Source organism: Necator americanus, chromosome V (genome assembly GCF_031761385.1).
Source record: "Necator americanus strain Aroian chromosome V, whole genome shotgun sequence".
NCBI classification, from domain to species: Eukaryota; Metazoa; Nematoda; class Chromadorea; order Rhabditida; family Ancylostomatidae; genus Necator; species Necator americanus.
Genome location: NC_087375.1, coordinates 5,957,660 through 5,981,366, shown reverse-complemented (window position 1 = coordinate 5,981,366; position 23,707 = coordinate 5,957,660). Strand labels below are relative to the sequence as shown.

Below are 23,707 nucleotides of genomic sequence, written 5' to 3'. Positions count from 1 at the left end.
TTTTTGTTAATTGAAATCTTAGTTTCAAAGTTAAATATTTATGAGCAAAGTTTGAAAAAAAGTAGATACATCATAATGTATTATCTTTGCCGACGTAATAGGAACTTATTTACGTATACTTCTTAAAATCGTCAGAATATCTAATTTTGTGCGATATTAAAATCGAGGGAGGATTTCACTCCCTTATTTCTTTGAGAATAGGAGAAAAGGAGCCGAAATAACCTATTCCCAGCGAGAAGTGAGGTAAAAAATCCTCATCGAGAGATCCGTTCCCAAGTTATGCAATTATATAGCAATTACATAGCATAGTTGTTCCTTTTCAAAACCAGGAAATGGTATCTTTTTCAGTGGTGCTTGATCATCTATTGTAAACAATTTTTATTATTAATTTAACGTAGTAGAAATTTATTCACATTATAGCAATTCTGTTGGCTAAGTAATATAACAGGCTACGGTGTTTTTTTTATACCACGCAATTATGTTCTGTGCGATTTTTTTCCCACTGTCACTTCTGTGTACTTTTGGTGATTTCCCCATATAGTATTCGTATATAAAGGAATTGATTAGGACTACGTTGCATAACCATACTGTAATTATCTCACATAATTCATTATTAATCGTAACGATTTCCTTTTTGAGAACATTTTGGTCTTTTCGAGAGAATTTCCACGTAAAATCTTATTTCTCCTTTTTCCACCACCATTTTTCTTCCTTATCAAACAGGGAAAAAAATTGTGGGGTTATTTTTTGTCCACTTTGTTTCTTTATCTATTACTACTAACTAATCAATAATATAATTTCCGTAATTATCTATAACATGTGTCCACGATCCTACAGTTTTTCAATTCCCAGCCGTGCATGGAAAGTGTGGCGGCTACAAGTAGAAGAAGTGGATGATGTAGGTTCCGTGTTTCGACTAATCGTTGAATTTCATTTTGAAGAGGTAAAATGCTTTATGGCCCGCAGCAGATGATAGTCGAAAGGAGCTGATTCTTTTCATTCTAATTTGAGAATCGTAGAGAAGAAAAAAGAAAATCTTTTTCAGAAGTTTTTTTCTTTAGCTCAATATTTGCCAGAGCGCTATAATTACATCATTTCACTCAAAGCTGTTCTTCCCAGGCGTGACGTTTTCGACACCTCTTAATTTTCAATTGCTCTCCACTTCTTAGATCGCCTTGTTAGCATCTTCTGCTTCAATTAATTTCTCCTTTCTTTCGCTTTTTTGTTGGTTTTTCATTTGCCTCATTAGCAATCGGATATTCATCCAACTATGTACGAAAGCCAATTCATATGTCACATAACTGTGTACATGCATGAATATTACGTGCACCCACTATTTTTAATCTTTCAATCCAGGGATTTTCGCTTTCGTTTCGATATTACCATACTTCGATAAAGTGAGTGGACGACCGTATAGGTTTTGATCTTCGTGGGACATATTGGGTTGTCCCCTACGTTTCTTGCCTTCTTTACAGATTTTTCAAATCTCCGAATTTAATTTGGATTCAAATTTTGTTATGTACAGAACATATGATATCCAAATGACACTACAGTCCGCAGAATAGTCAATGGAGTTCGTCCATCGATGTGATAAATTGTTGATTCTTTTGGTTCAAGACTCAGATTGCTGTGAATTAAAATATTGACGACGGTGGAAAGAAAGTTATGGGAGAACCTAATACGTAGGATCTGAGAGCTATCGCATACGATCTACGAATCGGACTGCCCTCAGCAGCAGTAGCAGTAGTGAATGCTCCTTTTTTCTTGTAATTTTTCGGAGTTTAACGTCTTTTTTCTTGTCTTCGTATGCTAGTGCATAAATAGTGTTACCTACGCAATTACGTGTTATCTCATTCACATAAATACTTACGACGTTTTTATGGGTCGTTGTCGTATTTTCAGCATGTTTTCAGTATTTTTTTTCATTTATCATTTGATCATTTGATCATTAAGCCGTTGCGTTAAAAATTGTATTGTAATTTAGTTATGGGCGAATGTGTCGAACCATCCTTCAATGATGTTACACAGAAAATTGTGGGTGCGGAAACAATTCTTCTATGTTTACTCTCCTTTTTTCTTCAAGTGTTCATGATAAAGGTATGTGGATCCTCAGAAGATAGAGAGAAAGTGAACTCATTTAGGTAAAAAAGAAAACAAATGTTTCTTTCTGTTTATTTTTCTTGAATTCCTGATTAGAAAATTAGTCAGCATTTAGCATTATTAGCTATTAGCATTAGCATTGGTAATTAGGAATTTTCTCTTTGTTTCTTCCACCTACATTCATTCATTCATTCCTAATCAAGAATTTCTTTAAGAGACGGTCAGTTAATAATTAAAATTTGAGTGATAGGAAATTCTCATACAATTGAATCTTTAAATTATAAATTAGATAATAACGCCTTTAACTAGTCACTGATAACTTGAAGTGATTTTGATATATTTGCTTCACGATCCGAAAGAAATCTGACAGTCCTGGGAAAAGAAAACTCAAAATGTCAAGATTCATTCGTTTCTGGTTTTATTTTATTTTTCTAGAATGTCGCTATGACATGCGATATTGCAGACGCATGATAAAAAAGCATGCAAACTTTTGTTTGGAACTTTTATACTGGAAACATAATCGCACATCCAAAGAATTTTTATGTAGACATTCGTCGAAAGACCATTAGGCGCTACGCCCGTCAACGTAACTTGTTGATGTCCACAATCAGGTAACTGAGTGTGGACGTCAACAAGCTACGTTGACGGGCGTTGTGGAGGAGGAACCATCGGGATATTAGAGACTACGATTTCGTTCCACTATTTTCACATTCGACGAGTACCCTACGGGCTGTCGGCATTTTGGGTTGTGGAGTGTAAGGGCGGAGACGCTCATCACTGTATTGGACTTTCTGATCCTGTGCCCACAAAACATTCCTTTCCTATGAAAATCCTCAGAAAGTATTTTAATTTTGCCCATACTTGTGAATCACACGTCTAAATATCGCTGTCCCTTCTCATTTTGCCTTCTCAAGTCAAAACATATCCTACTCATACAGAATTCCTTCTCTCTCCCTCTCATATAAATATGTGTCATCACAAAGGATAGGAACTTATCGCCCATCACCTAGTCGGACCATAGCCGAATAAACGACTACATCTATACGTCTTTCGTCCAGTCCAATATATGGCGACCACGGCCAATTCGGACTCCCATTAACGTCAACTACCGGTTGACCTCCACGATCGAGTCATCATTTCCAGTGTATGAAAGACGGCTATCAGTTGCAAGTACAACAGAGCTCGGAAGTCTGCCATATTTTGTGATGTACTGTTAGCATCTGAATATCCTCTTCTATCTACTCCCCACAACGTCGTCGCATCATTTCCCTTCCACCCCCCCCGATTGAAGCTGTAAGATGTCCGAAAGACTCCTGCCAGCAAACCGGTATCGAAAAAAAAAAAAAAAAGCATAGACGGTCGAGCACGCCGAAAAAGCTCAAATCCAACATCAAGATGACGATATACTAGCAGCATAGAAGAACATACGTGCGACGTTCTGTATCGACGTATGTTCGCGTCTCGACCGTCTATGGAAACAGTGGCAGGGTCTACTACTAACCAATCTAGAAGAGGAAGATATTCTGCAACAGTACATCACAAAATATGGCGACTTCCGTCTTCTACTCAGCTTTTTTTTTTCTTGAGCTTTTTCGGCGTGCTCAGTCTGTGCCTCTTCAAGTGCTTTTCGCAGTTGTCTTTTTGCGATACCGGTTTGCTGGCGGAGTATTTCGGACATCTTACAGCTTCAATGATGGTGGAGTGGTAAGGGAAATGATGCGATGACGTTGTGGGGAGTAGAGTAGAACTGGGGCTATTGGAGGATGCTTTGACTTCTTGCAGTGCCAGACTTAGGAGCTCTGTTGTGCTTGCAGTTGATACTTGCCGTCGTTGTACATGATAGGGATATGATGAATCGATCGTGGAGGTCAACCGTTCACCGTAGTTGACGTTAATGGGAGTCCGAATTGGCCGTGGTCGCCATATATTGGACTGGACGAAAGACGTATAGATGTAGTCGTTTATTGGGCTATGGTCCGACTATAGGTGATGGGCGAGAAGCTCCTTTCCTTTGTGATGACACATATTTATATGAGAGGGAGAGAGAAGGAATTCTGTATGAGTAGGATATGTTTTGACTTGAGAAGGCAAAATGAGAAGGGACAGCGATATTTAGACGTGTGATTCACAAATATGGGCGAAATTAAAATACTTTCTGAGGATTTTCATAGGAAAGGAATGTTTTGTGGGCACAGGATCAGAAAGTCCAATACAATCACTAAAGGGGACAAGTGGGTCAATTAGGAGAACCATGTAAGGAAAGAAAAGTGGACGGTTAGGAAAAAGACCGAGCTGGCCCCTTCTCAAAGTTTTTCTTCTGAAAACGAAACGAAAAGGCCCTTCTTTGATGTCGGTACTGTAGGAACGGAATGGAGTACTTGGATCTCCTGCTCAAGGAGCGACTGAGGAGCTGATGCCAATCCTATGTCCTCCAACTGCAAAGGTTGAAAGCCCACATCGATCGCAGGCGTGGATAGAGGACAAAAACATCTTTCTGCCAGAACAACTCCCGACCACACACGGCAAACTTAACATGCCGAGTTAGATAGCAATGGTCTGCTGTAATCCGCATCCTTTTTCAAAGCCCGCACTTTGCTTCTTAAAAATACTGTCTCTCAGCCACTGTACTTTTTGGATGGAAAGAAGCTCAAGACCATAGACGAGTTTGTAAAGATACTTGGCGACTTCTCCAAGCTTCAACCGCAGTCTTTTTGGAACAGAGACGTGTTGCCCGAAAACTCGCGTTGAGTGATTATTGAGGAAGGTGCATACCTCTAATGTCATGGGCTGCTGGTTTTTGAAGAATTTACAGTGGAATGTCATTCAGAATATTTCCCGGAGGAATGAAAGGCCTGGTGAGCACTAGGGTGGATTCGAACTTCAAGTCGATCGTGCAAGGAGCGGAACATCTAACCACTACACTACACTTGCCGTCTAAGTATTTAAGTACTAGTAATAGTAGTAATAAGTATAGATTAATACTTAGTAAATATACAAAAACATCTAGCGTTTTGTGCATAAAATCCCTACCAATCTTGACCTTCTGAATGACGTTCCACTGTAAATACTTCAAAAAAGTATTTAATGTTTTCCGTCTCACCACGAGAAGAGATTTAGTTTCCGTCTACGTTCAGCAAGGCTTCCAGCGGAATATTATATTCGCGGAGAATCCTGAGGATTTTCTTAGGCCCTTTCTTCTCTGTGCTGCTCCCAGAATCTTCTTCTGTGCGTATTTCGAAAGATCCTCCTGCAACGCTTTTCTGCAGCTGGTGTTTGCTACTAACCGCTCAATGTGCGATGTATTTGGACCAAGCTTCAAAGGTCCTTCTTTTTTCCTATAATTCCTTGGTGGTTTTCGAAATCTGATCAAAGTTTGCCGTGCGAAACTACGGCGCACGTTCAGCCCAGGCTAGAAATTCTCTGAGCAGCATCTCGTAGTCCACGTTTGGGTCCTCCTCGATGTACCAGTCACCTTGGGACAAGGAGTCCTCGAGTGCGCAATCGTCACAGACCACTTCTTTTTTCTTTCATTGCCGATAGCAGATGTGTTTTTCCATCATGTGTCTAGGCCGTATTTTCGCAGGAAAGAGACGGTGATCAGAACCACTACAAAGGATGGTACTACCGAGACGTCGAGTAGACACCACCTCCAGTTGGTGAGTATGTGGTCGGTCTCCGCACGAGTGCGCCATTGGGCGATTCTCATGTCCACCAACAATGATCTTTCTTCATGGAAAGAGAATTTCCTCGAAAGAAGCGAGCGGCGGACAACAGACGACAATATACGAGATGATTGCCGTTTTCATTCCGGTCCCTTAGTCCAAATCTTCCGATCCTGCACTTCCTCCAACTCTTCGTAAAATACGTCCAATTCGGATTCATCAGCTGCTGATGTGGGTGAGTAGCAGTTGATGATACTGATGGATTTTTGGCGCAGAGGGCGGAGGCGAAGAATGGCCAGACGAGGTGACAGGATCTCGTGAGAATCGACGAGATGGACGACAGACGGGTGCACAACAAAACCAACACCGCCTACATTTCGCGACGGAACCTTCTCTCCACGAATGACGAGTGTACCGTCATTTATCTGTCGTATGTCGCTCCTTCTGCACTTGGTACCTTGCAGAGCCATCACGTAAAATCTGATACGTTCTGCATTTCCGAGAAGGGCATGCAGGTCAGCGTCTGCGGACACTGTTCTCGCGTTGTAAGCATACAGTCTGAGACAGTCTCCATGACCAGTCGTGCGTGTGTCACCTTGGTCCAGAATCAAAGACTTCCTGAGATTTGATCGGCGCCGCCATACCGTCCGACGTGTGAGACTGCAGGGCCCTGTGTGCAGGTAATGATGCAGTGAATATGCTGGAGCGGCAAAAAGACTTTCCCCCAAACTAAGCAGCCCTGCCATGGCGAGCTTAGCTTTCACCACAGGTCGTCGCTCAACCTATATGGATCAGGGAGCTACCTTGCGACATTTTGCCAAGACGGTGTTGAATCTTAGCAGTGGTTTACTCTTAGCTAGGCTTTCGATTCCGAGAAGTCGGAATGTCGGATATATCGATTTCCTTCTCAGCTTGGGAGACCCTCCCGGAGGACGAACCTCTGTTGTGCATCGCAATTCGACGCCCAGAGTCACCTTCACGCCACTAGGAGGCGGTAGACTGTTTCGTACATTTGTATACTTTGTATATTGGATTTCCACGAACTATAAATGTAGCTGCAAATTCAAATGGTAATATTTTGAAGGTGGGACGCACATTTTGTGGATGGCAGTCAGATTTTTTCTACGTATTTTTGTGTATGTTGTCTGCAGTAGGCGTGATATTTTATGCAGTCGAATTGGTTGGTCATATAAGATTCACCATACTTGCCCCGCCTACAGTTATAGACAGGGTTTGTTCCTTAGTGAGTACCTTTTTTTGGATTTATCGTGAATTCACATGAAGTACCGCCATTTTTAGTTCATCGGTGCAAATTTCATGGCTTGCTTCTTCACCAACACTATTATCGGAGTCTTACTAGTAGCTCATCGTGTTGTTTACACTGTTATCCCGTTGAAAGCTGAGAGAATTCTTAATCCGACGGTGCTCAAAGTGAGTTGATTGGTGATATTTTGATTTCTCTACCGATTTCTTATAACTTTTTTATTTCGCTTTTAATGTCTTCTCTCTTCAACGACTAAAATGTTTCAATGAACAACATAGTTACTAAAATATCTGGCATCCTGTATTCATCGATCGAAGAAGTTGTTTCTTTAGCAAAGAAGGATTTGTTCCCAAGCTGCTATGAATTAATAAGAGACTGTCCATCTATGAAGGATAAAAGACAGAGGGCATCAAGTTAGTCAGTCCCCATGGGATACGCCAATGCGCTCGACTTCAACTCAGAAAGTTGAAAATTGAGCTGAAAGTTGAAATTTCATAGAAGTTTTTTTCTTAAATAAAAGTTTTTGAAGTTTATAAACGCAAGTGCAGCACTTCAATGACATGGTAGAGTCAGTTGATGTGTCAAATTCAATGTTTATCCTCGCAGAGGCCACGTGTACGAGTCTGACTTCTACCTGCACGTGGTGGCCCTGCTTTAACTAAACGCAATCAGGCGCTCGAGTGTACCCATTGGGAACGTACGAGTCATATAACCCGCACTGTTATATGTCGTAAGATTCCCATACATTGCAAAAAGGTGCTGTCGAGTGAACTCGAACAAGAACTCTATCCAGACTTCTGCGATATCTCTGTGTGCCTTTTGCTGCACTGCAGGAAACACGCATGAGAGATCGGCCCGTCATCAGCATCGAAAATTACACCATATACTGCGGCGATGCTGATGAGAACAAAGTAGGTGGTTGCGCGATAGCTATGAGGAACGATTACAAGAACCTGATGGAGGAATTCGGCTCAACGTCGTCTAGATGCGCCTTTGTACGATTGCGGTATCGCAGAGGACGTAAACTCTGAATCGTAAGTGCTCACGCACCTACGGAACCGCTGATGACAACAGTAAGGACGTCATCTATGATGAACTCAATGCGTTGATGTCAAAATACCAAGCCAGCAGGTGGTCATTGTCGGAATCGACGTGAATGCGAAGATGGGACTCAAACAGCAATCCAATGTGCTAGGAAAATGGTATTATCCAGCGGAGCGCACGTCGGACAACGGTTACCGTTTGGTCGACTTGTGCGAACAGATGGGCCTCATCATCGCTTCCACGTTTAAGAGAAATCATCGAAGCCATCAGCTCACTTGGCATGGGTCAACCCTTTTAACGCCTGAAGAACAGCGCAAGCGGAAGATGAGGACTCTTAAGCTTCAGCTCGACTACGTTCTGGCGAGGAACATTCCTCAGTCAGATATCCGAAAATCTAAAAATCTAGAGCTGTTTGGGACGTCGCGTTTGACTCTGACCACCACCCAGTTCTTCTCAGCTTCAAGATAAGGTTCCACAAGAGAAACCGAGGAGTTCCTCTTCAACCGAAAATCGACATGGCAGGTCTGAAAGACGAAGAATGCAGAACGAAATTTCGCCAACGTGTATCTATTCTTGTTGGAGTACGGACCAGGAAGAAGCTTAGCGACGCGGATTCCTTCACAAAGTGCACCCAGGACGCTGCAAGGGAAACGCTCCCGGTTCTACTGTAGGGGAAGAAGTTTGCCTTTGTATCTGCGGACACAAAATCCACGTACAATTCTGTATGTGTCGCGCGCAGCGCTGGTGACTTCAACCAGAAAAAGCGTCTTAGAAGTAAGCTGCGTCGTCAACTGCAACAAGACCGCGATAACGAGTGGACGTCAAGAGCGATGGAGTTTGAAAAAGCGTGGGAGGACAAGAACGCGGAAAGCCTATGTTCTGCTAAAACAGTTTGGCGGCAAAATGAAAAGATTTTCTCCTGTCCTCAACATTGCCAGTGGAGTAGCTGTCGGTGAAGCAACCTTTCCAATTTGGAGGGAACACTTCAAGACCTTGCTGAACCGGCAAGCACCGTCAGTTCCAGAACTCGAGCACGTTCATAGGCCGACATATGCGGTTAACGAGGAGCCACCAACTGAGTTGGAGGTTCTAGCCTGTATTCAAAAAATGAAGAATGGAAAATCTGGTGGAGACGACGGGATTAGCGCAGAAATGCTGAAATATCTTCCTAAGTCTGGGATTCGTGAGATGACAAGGATCATCCGTTCAACATGGATAGACGAAAGGACACCTGATTCGTGGAGACACGCTATCATAATTCCCCTCCATAAGAATTTATCCGTCATGGATCCTAGGAATTATCGAGGAATCTCTTTGCTGCGTGTTATGTGCAGGTGTTATGTACCGACTCATTAAACATCGCGAAGAAAAAACGCGCGACGAACAAGCTGGCTTTCGTCCTCGCCGATCGCCGATTGACCAGGTGTTCATCGTAAGGAGACCGAAATCTGGCAGAGGTATTCGAAGCCAATGCAATTAGCGTTTTTGGACTTTGAGGCCGCGTTCGACTCTTCTCACCGAGGCCGTCTTCTCAACGTGCCCCGCTCCGATGGAGTACCAGAAAGTTCGTTCGCTTGCTTGATGACATGAATCAACGAACAACTGCTGCAGTTCGAACACCAGCCGGATGTACAACACCGTTTGAGGTGGTAACTGGAGTAATACAAGGGGCAGTGGCAGGACCCTTCCTGTTCAATTTCGCCATCGACGACATTATGCGAAGAACAGTAGATCAGTGTCCTGCCGATATCATCCCAGCACCATCAGGACACCCCTTGACCGATCTCGAGTACGCTGACGATGTTGTTATATTTGCGGAAAGCAGTACGAAACATCAACATGTTGCCAACCTCATATCGAAGCTGGCTGCAGCCTATGGACTACGTCTACGCCCTGATAAATGCATGCAGATGTGGATCTCTTTGAGAACTTGAACGGGAATCAGGGTGGACGGACAAACGATAGAACTCGTCGATGAGTTCTGTTACCTGGGCTGTACGCTGAAGAACAACGGTAATTCGTCTTCGCTTCTTTGATCATATATTAAGGAGACCAGCAGATCGCCTTGTTCAACGAATTCCGAAGAGTTTGTCGGGTTCGAGCTGGTAGCCACCTGACCGAAAACACTCGACGTGGATAGATAGTTCAGGCGAGACGTAAGAATATGGAATGGATTGTTTTTGTGCAAGCTCTCGCAGAAGATCGATAAGGTTGGGCAGAGCTGTGTTCAAGGACGGCACACCTTGGCGAATATGCAGTTAATCGCGTCAGGCGATGACATCAGCTCGCCGGTTAAATTATTAAGTCATCCGCGCAGATACCACCAACTACCAGTGCTGATTTGTCAGCCCCGGAGGGATGAAAGGCTAAATTGGCATGAGGAAAACCATTGACCGTACAGTCGCAACTAAACTTTTTTTGCAAATCCCCTACTTTCCGATTCGTCTGTCAATATTTGTGTTGTATTGGACCTTTTTTATCCCATAATAATGAAATAATTTAAGACCTCCCTGTACACACCGAGATCTAGTGCTGCTAAGTCAACCCCTTAAAAAGCATAGATTTGAAAAAGGGGATAGAAATCTACGAAACACCTCAATTCGTTCGATGTTTAGATACAAGTGGGTCTTGTTGCGGTTTACTTCATTGCAATGCTTTGCTTCATGTGTTCACCCCTGGCTGGTGTACAGTTCTGTTCGCAGTTCATGACTCGCTACATTGAAAAAGCTTCATTCACCTTTTTGATAGACTGGTAAGAAATACTAACTACATAAGAATTTTGTGGCTGCCATATTGGAAGCGAAACACGGAAGAAAACGTTACAGGATAAATACGATTGCTAACTATATGGTAGGGATCAGCACTATCACAGCGTATGCGATTCTTGTATCTGTTCTGCTTATACGTGGAACTATCAGGTTAAGGAGCAACACAGAGTTGAAAATGATGATACAGGTTAGCCCATTTTATTCAGGGTACAATTTCAACTATTCAGAGCCTCATGAAAACATTAAAGGTATCACCCCACGAATCTGGGGTGGTACGGATTTCCGATGGCTAATGACTATAGTAGGTCGTAGATTGCAGAAACGGGTGGGATAACGCTCGTTTCTTTTTAAAGACGTCACCCCACGAATCTGGGGTGGTACGAATTTCCGTTGGAGTATTCGTATACGGGATCGTAGATTATAGAGGGAAAGGTGATCCCGCCCATTTCTTCCTAATCGCCGTAAAAAACGGAGCAGAAGATACGGCTTCGAGTGTTCCGGCGCACTATTTTCTACAAGGAGTTTGATTGGAGCGTGCCAGCCTTGTGCACACGCCGCATCTTCCGGGCCGTTTTTTTTACGGCAATTAGGAAGAAGTGGGCGTTATCTCACCCGTTTCTGCAATCTATGACCCCGTAGAGTCTTTAGCCATCGGAAATCCATACCATGCCAGATTCGTGGGGCCTTTAAAATGCGCGGTCTAAGATTAGATGTCAGATGATCTTTACATCAAAGAAAAAAACACCAGTAGCCATAGTTCTGTAAAGAAAAAGAATCTAGGCCTACGATTTGAAATGAAATAGGTGATAAAATAAGGTTGCCCGCAAAATTATACCAGCGCTGGTAAAACTTTTCCATTTGCGCGAAAAGACAATAATGCAACCTCAGTGATCTTTTCTTAGAGTACTGAAGTAAGCGCCGGCAAAATATGCCGGACTTCGGGCAGAAAAGATGATTGCGTGCTTTAATATCATCGACAACTGCATCTGCACGAATGAAAGGAAGGTCGCTCTATTCGTACCTTGTTGTCTCATCGTCGCTTCGTTATGGACTTATCTTACGACTTAATTACGCCAGATAATCGTGCTTTTCTAGTTGACAGTGCCATGGGTGCCTACAAAACGCTTTCTCAGCCTTACAAAGCTTTTGGAACTAGTTCTTAGAAGCGACAACAGCAAAATTGACCATTTCAAAGTCTCTCTAGGAAAAGAAAGGGAGTATAGTTTGCTAGAAAAAGTCTGATAGAGATTGTCCTGATACAGTGTGATACGGAGTGGGAAAAAAACTTGGCGGCCGAACTTTCCTAGGACGCGCCCAATAACGTGCCACATCTGCGATCCCTGGTCCAGCGGATAATCAAAGGACTGCTGACGCTTTCTCTGCCGTTCGCTGACCGATGCATATCGATTTGAAATACGATATGAATCTGTTTTTATGATCTGATTTTGCTCATAAAGTCGTCGAGAACCTCTACTGTAAATAACGTGAAAGTCATCATCATAGCGATAAAGGTAAGGATCCTGCGTCAGATTACGTAACCAGCTCCTACTTCATGGATGCGTGCACATGATTCCTAAAGAAAATTATCAGGCAAGATGAGTTTTAACTCTAGACGATTGGACATGCGGAGTGGTACATTTTGGATCGCCACACAGACAAAACGTCTCAATTCATTTTACCGCTTTTAATTATTGGCGCACCATGATGTCGTGGGAACCGTTTCCCAGCATTTTCCTCTCAGGGCGCTCATACCTTCATTTGACGTTGTAGAATTCGTCTTAACTCATCCTCTCTCTTCTTTTTGATACCGGCTCATCTACCTGACGTAGTGGGATACGTTCCGTTTTTCTTTGCGTCAACATACCATACTGGCGCAGCAGGGAATGTGCCACCTAATTCTACCGCTTTCTGTCGCAAGCACACCAATCAGAACTTCACAAAGCAGAAACATGGAGTGAAACCCGTCCACTACATCGTTCTGCCTTCTGACGCTGGCGCAGCTTCTAGTGCTGAAAAATCAGCCATCTTAGTACTTTCTAACTTCGGCGCTGAATCTGACGTTGTGAGATTCGTCTAACCGTACCTTTCTACCTTTTGGGGTTTACGCACCACTGCAGTATCACAAAAGTCTCCCCACGACCTTCTAACCCCAACATGCTCAGTTGTCGTCGTTGGACCAGATCTATCCAGACCTCATTTTCTCGGGCCAAAAAATGCTTATTTACAAGATCTCACATTAACGCGAAGATAGACACAATGGAAGAAAGTAGGAGCGAAGGGAGTTTCTTGTATTTTTAGTCTAAATAGTTTACTTCTCAACGACGTCTTAAAAAACCAGAACACTGGGAACTTTGTAACTCTCAGCAAAAAAAAGAGAACATAAATACATACGGAAAGACATAGCAAAGATAATACGCGAAATGACACTAACAGCGAAACGGAAGAAGTTTTTATGCAACTGGTGAAAATAATGAAAACATTTTAAAGGAGAGAAGATAGGAATTTAATCTAATACGAGGCTTAAACGTAGAATTGAACTTTCATTCTAGTTCTTTTTTTTATCATGTTTAAATTAATCTCAGCAACATTACATGTTTTCCTCTGCAACAAAATTAAGCAACGTCACTGTTATTTTTTTTTAAAAGTATGTTGTATCAGTAAAACTTGCGGAAAAAAGTCGTCATGAAAGACATTGGCTTGATTATGTAAATCGTACTCCCCTTTGCAAGAAAACTTCGAAAAAATATGTCGTAAGCGAATGCGATAAATTTGTGATTTGATAATGCTCTAAACAAAAACCTTCAATTTATCTGTACAGTTTGAAGGCTAGTTATTTTTATTGTTATCCTCCAATTCTACACATAACAAAAAGGCTAGTCACTTTTAATGCTCTGTATGATTGGAGGTGATGATTGTACATCAAGGTTTATATCGAGTTTTTGCTTTCCTTTACAAATGACTAAAAATAATCTGTCCCATGGAATTTTTCATATACACTCATATAGTCCACTGACAGCGTCTCAGAAATAGAATGCTCTCCTGGTAGGGTGGTGGCGCTGGTTCGGTGCCCGCCGTTGCAAAGTTTTTCATCATTGCGGAGAGATTTTCGTGACGCACAAACTAGGGCACAACTAGTACAACACATACGCAGTAACCGTACTTTTAATATTTAAATTTAAATTTTAATATTACCAGCGTGATATTAATTAAAAATAATGTTCAGATTGCCGTAATGTCAACAATCGGGGTCTTCTATTTCTTCTATTGGGAGTTCCACCATTCTCTGAATATTGATCTTGCGAGCAGTACTATCATATACGAAAATCTCACGTTATTCTACTACGACGCAGTTGTTCTCCCTTACTTACTGTTAAACAAGTGAGTTACATAGATCGAGCGTTATCCTCATCCCCAATACGCTATCTATCCGCAACGGCCGGGATAAACACACGCTGAACATTTGCGAAAGAGCATTATATTTGGGAGTTACAAAGAAAAGGAAATTTTTTCGTGGAAGGAATTTTTCTGTGCGTGATCTCATTGAGGGTTTACTGATTAAAGCAACATTTGACAAAATCAAGGGAAATGCAATTTTTAACTAACAAACTGAGAAGAAAATTTTTCAGCACTTTTGGTCAACGATTTCTTGCCACATTTCACAAGAGTGGTCTTCGTTGTTCGGCAAAATCGCTGGTCCGCAGAAATGTGTTCTTCCTTACGGGAGCAAGAGTCGACTGTTTAGGAAAAGGAATCGGCTCTCCACAATAAGACATTTGTCTTCTTATTGGTATCTGTACATACACTGTGACATAGCTCTCATGTTCGTATAGTCACCATGTATTTATGTTTGTTTGCAATGCCCAGACGACAAACATAAGTATTGGCGCCTCTACTTCTGCTTTGACGTTCAGTTCGTCGTAAGTCATTATAGCACCGTGCACTGTTCTAGATTATTTTGCTTGAAAAACCGCGTTGTTGTAAGCAAACAGTTGTTTTTTTTTAAACCAGTTTCACTGCTCCTATCGTATTTGTTTACATTTAAATGAGTGTACATTCTTGTACTGGTTCTTGGAAGAGAATCTCAAGCCAGTTTCTATTTTTATATACGCTTCGGAATTTGCAGGAAATAATTTTTTTTGATTTCTCTGTAACTACTTCCCGAACATATCTTCCAAAATTGAGAAATATCTTCAAGAATAGAGTTGAATTTGAGAAGACAAGGAAAACTTTGAGACATTCGAAAAAAAAACTTTTTAAGACTTCTGCAAAGTATAAAGTATACTGCTCTCTTAGGGCAACGTGTACAAGTCTGGTTGTTACTTGCATGCGGTGGTTCTGCTTTCATTAAACACAATCAGGGATTTGGATATATGCCTTCAGAATGTACGAGCCATATAACCTGCACTGTTACATGGCGAAAGCTTCTCACATATTGCAAAACCCTTTCAAAATCTCCTACCCTGATAGGACAACTGCCTAAAAACCACGCAATCTAAACCCGCACCAAAGATTACCCCATCCATCGGTATTGATAATTACACCATCTACTGCAACGATGCTAATGAACGGAAAGTAGGAAGCTGTGGAGTAGGTATGAGGAAGGACTACAGCAATGTCGTGGAGGAGTTCGGTTTAAGGTCGTCAATATGCGCCTTTGAAAGGTTGCGGGATCGCAGAAGACTCAAACTCTGGAAAAAGTAGGTGTTCACGCATTTGCGGAGACCGCTGAGAACTACAACAAGGACACGTTTTATGATAAACTCAACACGCTGATATCCAAGATACCCAGCCAGAAGGCGATTATCGTCGGAACTGATGCGAATGCAAAGATAGATGTTGAGCAACACCGCGCTTAAAGAAATGGTATCATCCCCGTTCTCTATTCTAACTCTATCGTTTATCCTCCCATGAACAAATGTTTTAGGTGCGCTCTCTCGTCACACGAACAGCATTTATTGTAGATCAGTGATCAAAGGCAAAGCGCACATATACCGGATAACTGCGCGTAGAGTCAGTAATAGAAGAAACTGGTAGTTTAGGTAGTGAGACAAGAAGAGGGCCCGTACCGCGTAGATGTAAGCACCTACCGTATGCCTACAAGTGGAAGAGATCATTTCATGGAAGACTACCAGTAAGTTCACACGTAAGTTACATACATACTAACGGTAAGTGTACATGCCATAACACCTGGGTGATGCGCATGAAAGGATTTTGCTGACCGATGTGAGTGCACGCCATAAATATCTATGGCTTGTCTATGCCTTAAGAACACACAAATATCTTTGACAACTGATTTGCTTGCACATATTTGTCTATCCATAGTGGAAGTTTTTTATGAGCGAATAATATACGAGACTGGTCTTCTCGTTTTTTCTTCTTTATACTCTGTTTCCCCTTTTTTTTGTTCATTTCAACACTGCACTGAGCGTAATACATAGATAAATATCTGATCTGAATGAGAAGTATATAGGAAGGAGCTGACCAGGAGGACGCTCTACCCGAAGATGCGACCTCCACCAGGACATGGAGCAGGACAACAAAACACGAGAATGAAGAAAAACAGAAAACGGAGAAGACGAGAACAGAAAAAAAAGAAACCGGCCTTATACTGCTCCCTTTTAATTACGATCCACACCTAGCAGTCATTCCATCTGCTCAAACGACGACTGCGGTGGTTGAACAAAGCAGAAGTCATGTCTCGTACTGAATAATATCGAGCAGCACTTAGCATTCATTTGGAACCCGTTAAAAATGAGCAAAATTTCAATGGATACTTTCAAAAACTTCGTATAATTACTGAAAACCGAAGACTGACAGCAATGGTTCAGAGGAGAATACTGAAGGCTGAGCTCAACACGATCGAAGAGAAAAATCCGGGCAAAAAAAAACAAATCTACATTTAGCACGAATGTAACCATGAAACCTTAGTCTTCTCATGAAGAAACTCAGAAAAAAAACTCACAACTCTCCTTCTGATAGCGACTTGTACCAGTGCAAACACTGACGATTATAGCGAATAGGTAAACTGAAAACTATGATGGTTTAGAAGAGAAATAGAAGTAGAAATAAAAATAGAAATAGAAATAGAAGAGGAGAAGACTTGAATCTGCAAGACTCATAGACTAGACTCACGGATTACGTGTGTTCTCGACATAGTTGCCTTTGACCGACCAAGCATGAAATGTTAGGAACCTGAAGACGTTCGTTCAGAAGTACTGAACTGTCTCCAGTTTACTACCTTTTTTTTCTTACATGTTCTTGTAAATAAAAGCCGTTCAATTAATCGTGCTTTGTGACCGATGAATTCTGGTTGAAAAGCTTTTCTTGATCCATTCGATGGAAATCAATGAGCGACCAGTTTGTTGGCTCTACTCCTCCGCTCCTGGTCTACGTGTCAGACTTGAAGGGATTTCAGGACAGAGACGTTCTATCGCATTTCATACGAGATCGATATCCAAGACGTATGGATTGACGCAAATAATTCCTTTTTTCTTCACAACCGCTTACTGAAAACCACAAATTTGTGCATTTAATCTAGTTTTGAAGTCCTTCTCTGGTTTCATAGATGGTTTTTTTTCGAGAAAGAGATTTGGTGAACTACATTGGTCCTAGCTTAATCTAGGACCCTAGCGTTTGTTATCAGAGCAAATTCCAATTTGTCGTGAGCTTTTGCTCATTATCAGCGCAATCTAAGCGGATTGTAAAAAAAATGAAAATGAAAATTTGTGGAAATGCAAAAATGTTTGCGTTACGCTTTCCAACACATCAAGGTTTCTAAATTTATACAGAAACATCCTCATCTCCTTATAGAATTGGGAGTAGATGTACAACTCTGATTCTGCTTAATGAAAGAAGATGATTGACTGGGGTTTTCTTAAGGAATTACAACATTAAAAATAATTGATAAATGGTTTTTTTACTGCATATTTTACAAACCGGCAACTTCTCAGCCTACAGCTAAAGTGCAGGTTTCAAGAACCAGAATGGACCCTTTAGGTACATATGGAGTGTTCATTTTTTTCCGTGCGTGTCGCCTCTCAAAATATGAAAACTGGTTTCCGTCTGGCTAAACAATTGTTTGAGTTTTGAAGTGTTGAGCTTTTAGTGTTAAGTTATTTAGATCCCTATAAAAAAGCTGGCAAGTCTTAAAGAAATCGAAAAATTACATGGACCCTGATTTTCTTGCCCTACTAACGAGTTTCTAGACAAGTCCCTAAGAAAATTACTGCGTCAAATCCAAAAAAAAAAACTGCCTTTCTCAACTCCCTAAAAGATTGGAAAGCTTTTCGTCTGACGATTAAAATCGTCTCATAATGTAACGGAAATAAATTACTCAGTTGAAGTTCAGACAAGGTTCAAACGATTTTGCAAAGCAAAAAAAAGGTGCTCGAATTGAAACGGGATCAGCCGAGTTTTGCAGGCCACAATACAACAGTGAGTAGTTTTGGACGCTCAGTTATTGATGGTCAACTCAATAGCTTTATAGTCTGTCTATACACGGTCACAGTCTGTCGATAGTCAAGGGAAGTACAACAGTTCAAGTTGCTAAAAACAAAGAATTACTGGAATGTATATCATTACAGCGAAGGTAGAAAACATGGATAGTTGGAAAACTCCGAAATAGATGACAAATTTCCGACAAAACTCGACAGACCAACAACGTAAAGAGTTGGATTTTGAGGGAAGTTTTTCGATTTCTTGGATATCTGGGGCTGTTCTGCGGTCATGGAGGTGTGTGTAATGTAAGCCACGAACATCTATGTAGTTTTGGGCTAGTTCAGGTTTACAACCCTTCTATTTCCAAAAAACGAGCTTTGCTTCTGCAGATTTCCTCCAGGCTTTGAGATCCAAAATTTGCTAGTGTTCACTATAAGCGAATGAGAACAGCTATGAAAGTTATTAGGAATAAAAGACAAAGACCACGAAAGTAAGAAATTTGTGTGGCTGCCGTTGTTGAAAGTGTAGCGCAATAGGTGAGAAGTTCACTGCAGAGTAGATCGATGGTTTGGAGCGGTGTATGTACCGTTCACTACGTGATCGATATCATTCTTAGGGATTCCTACGATGGAAGTATGTGATTATTTAATCACTAGTTTGATTACTTCTATGCTGGTTATCATGCTATCCTCAATTCACAACTGGCCACCTTTCACTTGTCTCTTTCCTACTTTGTACTACTTGCAAATTTTCTCTCCCACCTCTTTGCTCTACGTTTACACTCATCCGCTCAACGCCATTCTCGTGACAGAGACTGTTACCATCGGTCTCGATCGAAATCAACTACATCATCAAAATTTAGAAAATCAAAATCAGCATTACCGCCCAACTGCAACCATTTCACCTCCCAGCTAAGCCAATATTAGTCAGAGCTAAGCTGATGACTGCCACATTTAGAGTCATAATTGCACCGTCAATAATTTTTCGCAAACACCTATTTTATATCTTCAATTCCAATTTAAATTTCAAAAAAGCCATGAAACAGACCCTAGCACTACTATCACAATACCGGACACTACTTGCAGAGATCCAAGTAGATCTCAACTTATGGTCGCTTGTTTTCGTCAGCGACACGCTAATTTTTACCACATTTCCTACGACCCATGGATTTGTCTCGCCACAAGTGGAATGACAGATACTAGTTCTCCACAGTAGTTTTCTCTATTTCCCCTCAAATCCCTTTTACAATGGTATAAAAAGACTAGTACTGTGTTGAAAAACATTTAGAAAATCGAACAATCAGTAAAATCGAAGAAGAACCATGAAGGAATGCAACTAAGTTGAACACTACGAGCAGGCAAACGGTTACGATATTTGCACACGGTATGGATGAACTTCTAGTTATTTGTGGCGGGCTTGGCGCAGTCGGTCAGAGGTCCGTTGTAGCCACACAGTCGAGGGTTGGAAACGGCCCAAGTGCAAACCAAGCCTTTCATCCCTCTGGGGTCGATAAATTGGTACAAGACTTGTCAGGGGGATAAAAACACTGACTTGATCATCGGCTGGCCCCCGCAAGTCATTGTATAGGCCAACACGAGTTCCAAAACCTCAACGATTACGAATTCCAGTAAAACGCGTTGGCACATCCCAAGTGGATTGATACGCCAGTGACTTTATCCTTTTATCCTTTTCATTCCAACCGTGGTTGGAATAAAATCCTTTCTCTCTCCAATAGCTATACCTACACTTCCCAAGCACTTTGGTACTTAGTTAATACTATTGCTTGCCATCGTTTGCAATAGAATTAAATATGTACTAAAGTGATGAGTAAGTAATTCCATTTAATTAATTAATTAGCAGCAGTAACTGCTAGCATAGTAGTTATCCATTAGTTAAACAATAATTCTCCTTTGACTGCAGCGTTCCTTGTTGATAAATGTGGGTAGTTTCACATCGTATCTAATTTGAAAAGTAGTCAGCATACTTCATTCTCCATAAGAAGTTACTCTTTTCCACTGGCTAGTTGCTCATATTATTTTGCGTGTTTTGCCATTACTAACGTCGTACCAATGTTTTTGTCGTAAATTCCTGCTGCTACTGGACCTTTCTTGAAATCTGTAGCCTTTTCGCAATTCTCTCTTTATTTCACCACATCTTGTCGTGTGTCTCTTCTAGTTGCATCCATCTTTATGTTTATTCAATAATCCTAATACTAGCTTGTTTTTGCGTTTGTTTTCATTAGTCATTCTTGTGAGGCAGGGATGACGCCGTCGGTAAGAGGTCCACTATGGACACACGGCAGATGGTTCGCAACCGCCCCTGTGCCAACCAAGCCCTTCATCCCTCTAGTGTCGATAAATTGGTACCTGAGGATAAAAACACTAACTTGATACGATCAAATTACACTAAAATGGCTCATCTCAAGTGATTTGTAAGCCAGAGACTTTATTTAGACTTTGCTTTAATCGTCTTTGTAGTAGAACATTTCTCTCCTATAATCTCTTACCTTAAGTGTCTTCTTCTAATCGCAGTAGTATTTTCTTTTGATTTCCATGCGTTTTTCATTTTTTTTTCATGCAATGATTAGGGACTTCTTTTACAATAATCATACAGCTATTTGCAACACTTTAGAATATTCCTTGTTTAGTTCTCTCCCTTTATTTTCTAATATCGGACTTCTTTGCTATAAGTTACTAATTCTCTTTTTAGTTTAGCTCGTTCCAATGTCTGAGAGTAGTTGGATAGACTTGGTTCCATTTCTTTCTTCATTTATGTTTTTTTGTTATCAGGTCAGGCCAGGTTACTTACGTAGCACATTATGTTGTTTACTATGCAGGTGCTGGTCCCTTTCTGATTTCTTTCATATACCTCTTTTTCTTAGTACAACTCATTTGCTCTGCTCATCTGCTATCCTTTCACATTCCTATCAAAATATTGACTTGAGGTAAATTGTTAGGTTTGGCTTGTTTTTTCTGCTTCAATGCTTTCTAGCGGTTTGGTATTCAAGGAACGACGTCGCTTACTGATTGCCGGCATACCCACTAAGCTGCCGCAATAGCAAGACCTGAGCAAGAACTGGTGAGTTTCAAACCCATATCTCTGTTATCTCCTGCACAATCCTGTACCTCTTTAAAGGCATCACTCCACGAATCTGAGGTGGTACGGATTTCAGGTGGAGTATTCGTATACGGGATGGGAGACTATGGAGAGGGGGTTGATTCCGTCCATTTCTTCCTAATTGCCGTAAAAAACGGCCCGGAAGATACGGCTTCAGGCGTTTTGGCGCACTATTTTCTACAGGGAGTTCTACTGGAGCGCGCCAGCCTTGTGCGGCGCCGCATCTTCCGGTCGTTTTTTACGGCAATTAGGAAGAAATGGACGGAATCACTCCCCTCTCCATAGTCTTCCATCCCGTATACGAATACTCCACCTGAAATCTGCACCACCTCAGATTCGTGGGTTGATGCCTTTAAACTTCATGTTGCATATGAGTCATCTTTTGCAGCTATGGATGCAAATGAGCCAAAATTACGCTCTTTTGCTGAAGGGAAGTTCGTTTCTTTTATTCTTTTATCTTGCAATAAGTTACAACACATTCTTGTTGGTTATCCATTGCTTAGGAATCTTGGATTCCAACAGATGACAAGTGAACAGCCTCGCTAGTGTGTTGATAAGGACTGGCAGTAAGCTCTTCAGATGTTCTAGCTCGATTCTCTCGGATTTTTGTGAAGATTCTTCACCAACATGATGGTGTATCGGACTTCGGAAGGAGGACCTTCGAAATGATATGTCTATATTCCTTCGGATGGAGAAGAGGCAAGTGGACTTGAGTGTCGAAGAGTTCTGAATAGAAACCCTGAATCTCCTTCTCTATACCCTGACTCGATACTATAGTTGCTGTTGTGAAGGAACAAATTTTTCTTTTATACCAAGTTAGTGCAAAGCAATAGGAAATAAGTTGGTTGTCTCTATTCCTACTTTCTTAGTCTAGGTACCAAAACTCAAGGGATTACGAACAAAGAAGGTCTGTCGCATTCCATAGAAGACCAGTAAAAGACATAAGTATTGTGGTAAACAGCAGTCTTTTACAGCCGCTCGCTGAGAGTTAAAGAGTTGTCCATTTAATCTCATTTTAACATTCCTCTCTCGGTTCCTACGTCTTTTTTTTCGAAAGATAGATCACTGAGCGATGATCGTCCTATCCTAGCTCAAGATTCCAGGATTTCTCGTGTGAATCCCAACTTATCGTGAGCGGTCATGATTCACACATTTCTCCATTTAGCATGTTAAAAAAAAACTAAAATGTCTAGGGAAATACAGATGTATTTGCACTGCACTATTGAACGTAGCTCACAATGTGTTTTGTTATTGTTATCAGTTGATTGTTACAGATAAAGTTGTTGGAATACTGCGTTCATTAAAGGATTTATTTGTTCTAAGTAGATCGATAGTTGTGCGGTCGGTGACGCAAGGTTTCCGTGTAGGAGACACAGTGAAATGAGCTCTTTTTGATTCTTTGGCCCTTTATTAGTGGATTGAGTGGAGTAAAGGTGTAAGGACTTAGAACGGTAAATTGCAGCGGGTGTGAATATGCATAGATCCGCTTCAGAATTTATGGTGAGAAGTCAAGTGCAACATCAAATGGCAGCAAAGAGCTCACTTAGAAACGGCATACCAGGAATCTGATGAAGTGAGGTAATCTGCGGTAAAAGCTAGAAATGGGGTTGTAGATAGCGGGATCAGAGGTAGTTCCGCTTATCTGTCACTGATCGTCGTAAGAAACAGTTTTCGAACCACTTTGGTTTCTATGCACAAGTCTTGATCCCCTTAGCAGCGTATTCATTGGTCTTACTTCAACAGGCTGGTGAGAAGACAACATTGATCTTCGACCGATCGCACTTGGATGCGGCGCGTGCACAAAGGTTGCGCACTGCGACAGAAATCGTCCTAACAAAACGTCGTCATCATCTTGTTTCTTACGACGATCAGGGATAGATGAGCGGAGCCAACTCTGGCCCCATAATCCAAAACCCTGACTCTAGATTTTCCTTTGAATTTTTTCACCACGTCAGATTCGTGGTGTGCTGTCTTTAACACGGATCAGAAAAGTAGGGATGCTGAGAATACCCAGCGTCACTGGTCGGCAACTTGTGCAGTGGTACGTAACATGGTGGCTATTTGTTCTGCTATCTTATTAATCTCAGAGGTGGCGTACTAATCTCCGTTGCTTTAATATTTTTAGGAGTTGCCATTACGAATACAAGAAGTTGCACATTAACCTCAGGAACTGTACTTCGTCAAATTATCCACCAGTTGCATGGCCACCCACTCGGAATATAACAGGATAGTTATTTGCTGTACTATCTTATTAATCTCTAGTGTTTCATGCTTAACTCATGAGTTATCTTAATCTCTTTTATTAATCTCTCTCA

The 23,707-nt window shown here is 41.4% G+C and overlaps 7 protein-coding genes across 8 annotated transcripts; 5 read left to right on the top strand and 2 right to left on the bottom strand.

Annotated features, from left to right (window-relative positions):
* Positions 1-5,902: 5,902 nt before the first annotated feature.
* On the bottom strand, positions 5,903-6,508 carry RB195_013036 (uncharacterized protein; the record flags this gene model as incomplete). 2 transcript variants are annotated; one of them, XM_064202680.1, is made up of 1 exon in its annotated part: positions 5,903-6,508. In XM_064202680.1, one exon carries the CDS (start codon positions 6,506-6,508, stop codon positions 5,903-5,905), a length of 606 nt encoding a protein of 201 aa, XP_064058560.1. The 2 variants fall into 2 exon arrangements, with proteins under 2 accessions (XP_064058560.1, XP_064058561.1); XM_064202679.1 differs by having other exon boundaries at positions 5,903-6,232.
* Positions 6,509-6,548: 40 nt separating this feature from the next.
* RB195_013035 (uncharacterized protein) lies at positions 6,549-8,057 on the top strand (the record flags this gene model as incomplete). Its single annotated transcript, XM_064202678.1, has 4 exons — positions 6,549-6,756; positions 6,914-6,993; positions 7,062-7,193; positions 7,860-8,057. The coding sequence occupies 4 exons, from the start codon at positions 6,549-6,551 to the stop codon at positions 8,055-8,057; spliced, it is 618 nt and encodes a 205-aa protein (XP_064058559.1).
* A 133-nt stretch (positions 8,058-8,190) lies between these two features.
* RB195_013034 (uncharacterized protein) lies at positions 8,191-8,538 on the top strand (the record flags this gene model as incomplete). Its single annotated transcript, XM_064202677.1, has 1 exon — positions 8,191-8,538. The coding sequence occupies one exon, from the start codon at positions 8,191-8,193 to the stop codon at positions 8,536-8,538; it is 348 nt and encodes a 115-aa protein (XP_064058558.1).
* Positions 8,539-8,973: 435 nt separating this feature from the next.
* RB195_013033 (uncharacterized protein) lies at positions 8,974-9,426 on the top strand (the record flags this gene model as incomplete). The annotated part of the gene is made up of 1 exon (XM_064202676.1): positions 8,974-9,426. The coding sequence occupies one exon, from the start codon at positions 8,974-8,976 to the stop codon at positions 9,424-9,426; it is 453 nt and encodes a 150-aa protein (XP_064058557.1).
* Positions 9,427-9,656: 230 nt separating this feature from the next.
* RB195_013032 (uncharacterized protein) lies at positions 9,657-10,004 on the top strand (the record flags this gene model as incomplete). The annotated part of the gene is made up of 1 exon (XM_064202675.1): positions 9,657-10,004. The coding sequence occupies one exon, from the start codon at positions 9,657-9,659 to the stop codon at positions 10,002-10,004; it is 348 nt and encodes a 115-aa protein (XP_064058556.1).
* Positions 10,005-10,721: 717 nt separating this feature from the next.
* RB195_013031 (uncharacterized protein) lies at positions 10,722-14,606 on the top strand (the record flags this gene model as incomplete). The annotated part of the gene is made up of 4 exons (XM_064202674.1): positions 10,722-10,822; positions 10,896-11,025; positions 14,062-14,216; positions 14,465-14,606. 4 exons carry the CDS (start codon positions 10,722-10,724, stop codon positions 14,604-14,606), a joined length of 528 nt encoding a protein of 175 aa, XP_064058555.1.
* A 1,874-nt stretch (positions 14,607-16,480) lies between these two features.
* On the bottom strand, positions 16,481-18,958 carry RB195_013030 (uncharacterized protein; the record flags this gene model as incomplete). Its single annotated transcript, XM_064202673.1, has 5 exons — positions 16,481-16,541; positions 16,801-16,863; positions 16,971-17,030; positions 17,091-17,095; positions 18,929-18,958. 5 exons carry the CDS (start codon positions 18,956-18,958, stop codon positions 16,481-16,483), a joined length of 219 nt encoding a protein of 72 aa, XP_064058554.1.
* Between the last annotated feature and the right edge of the window lie 4,749 nt (positions 18,959-23,707).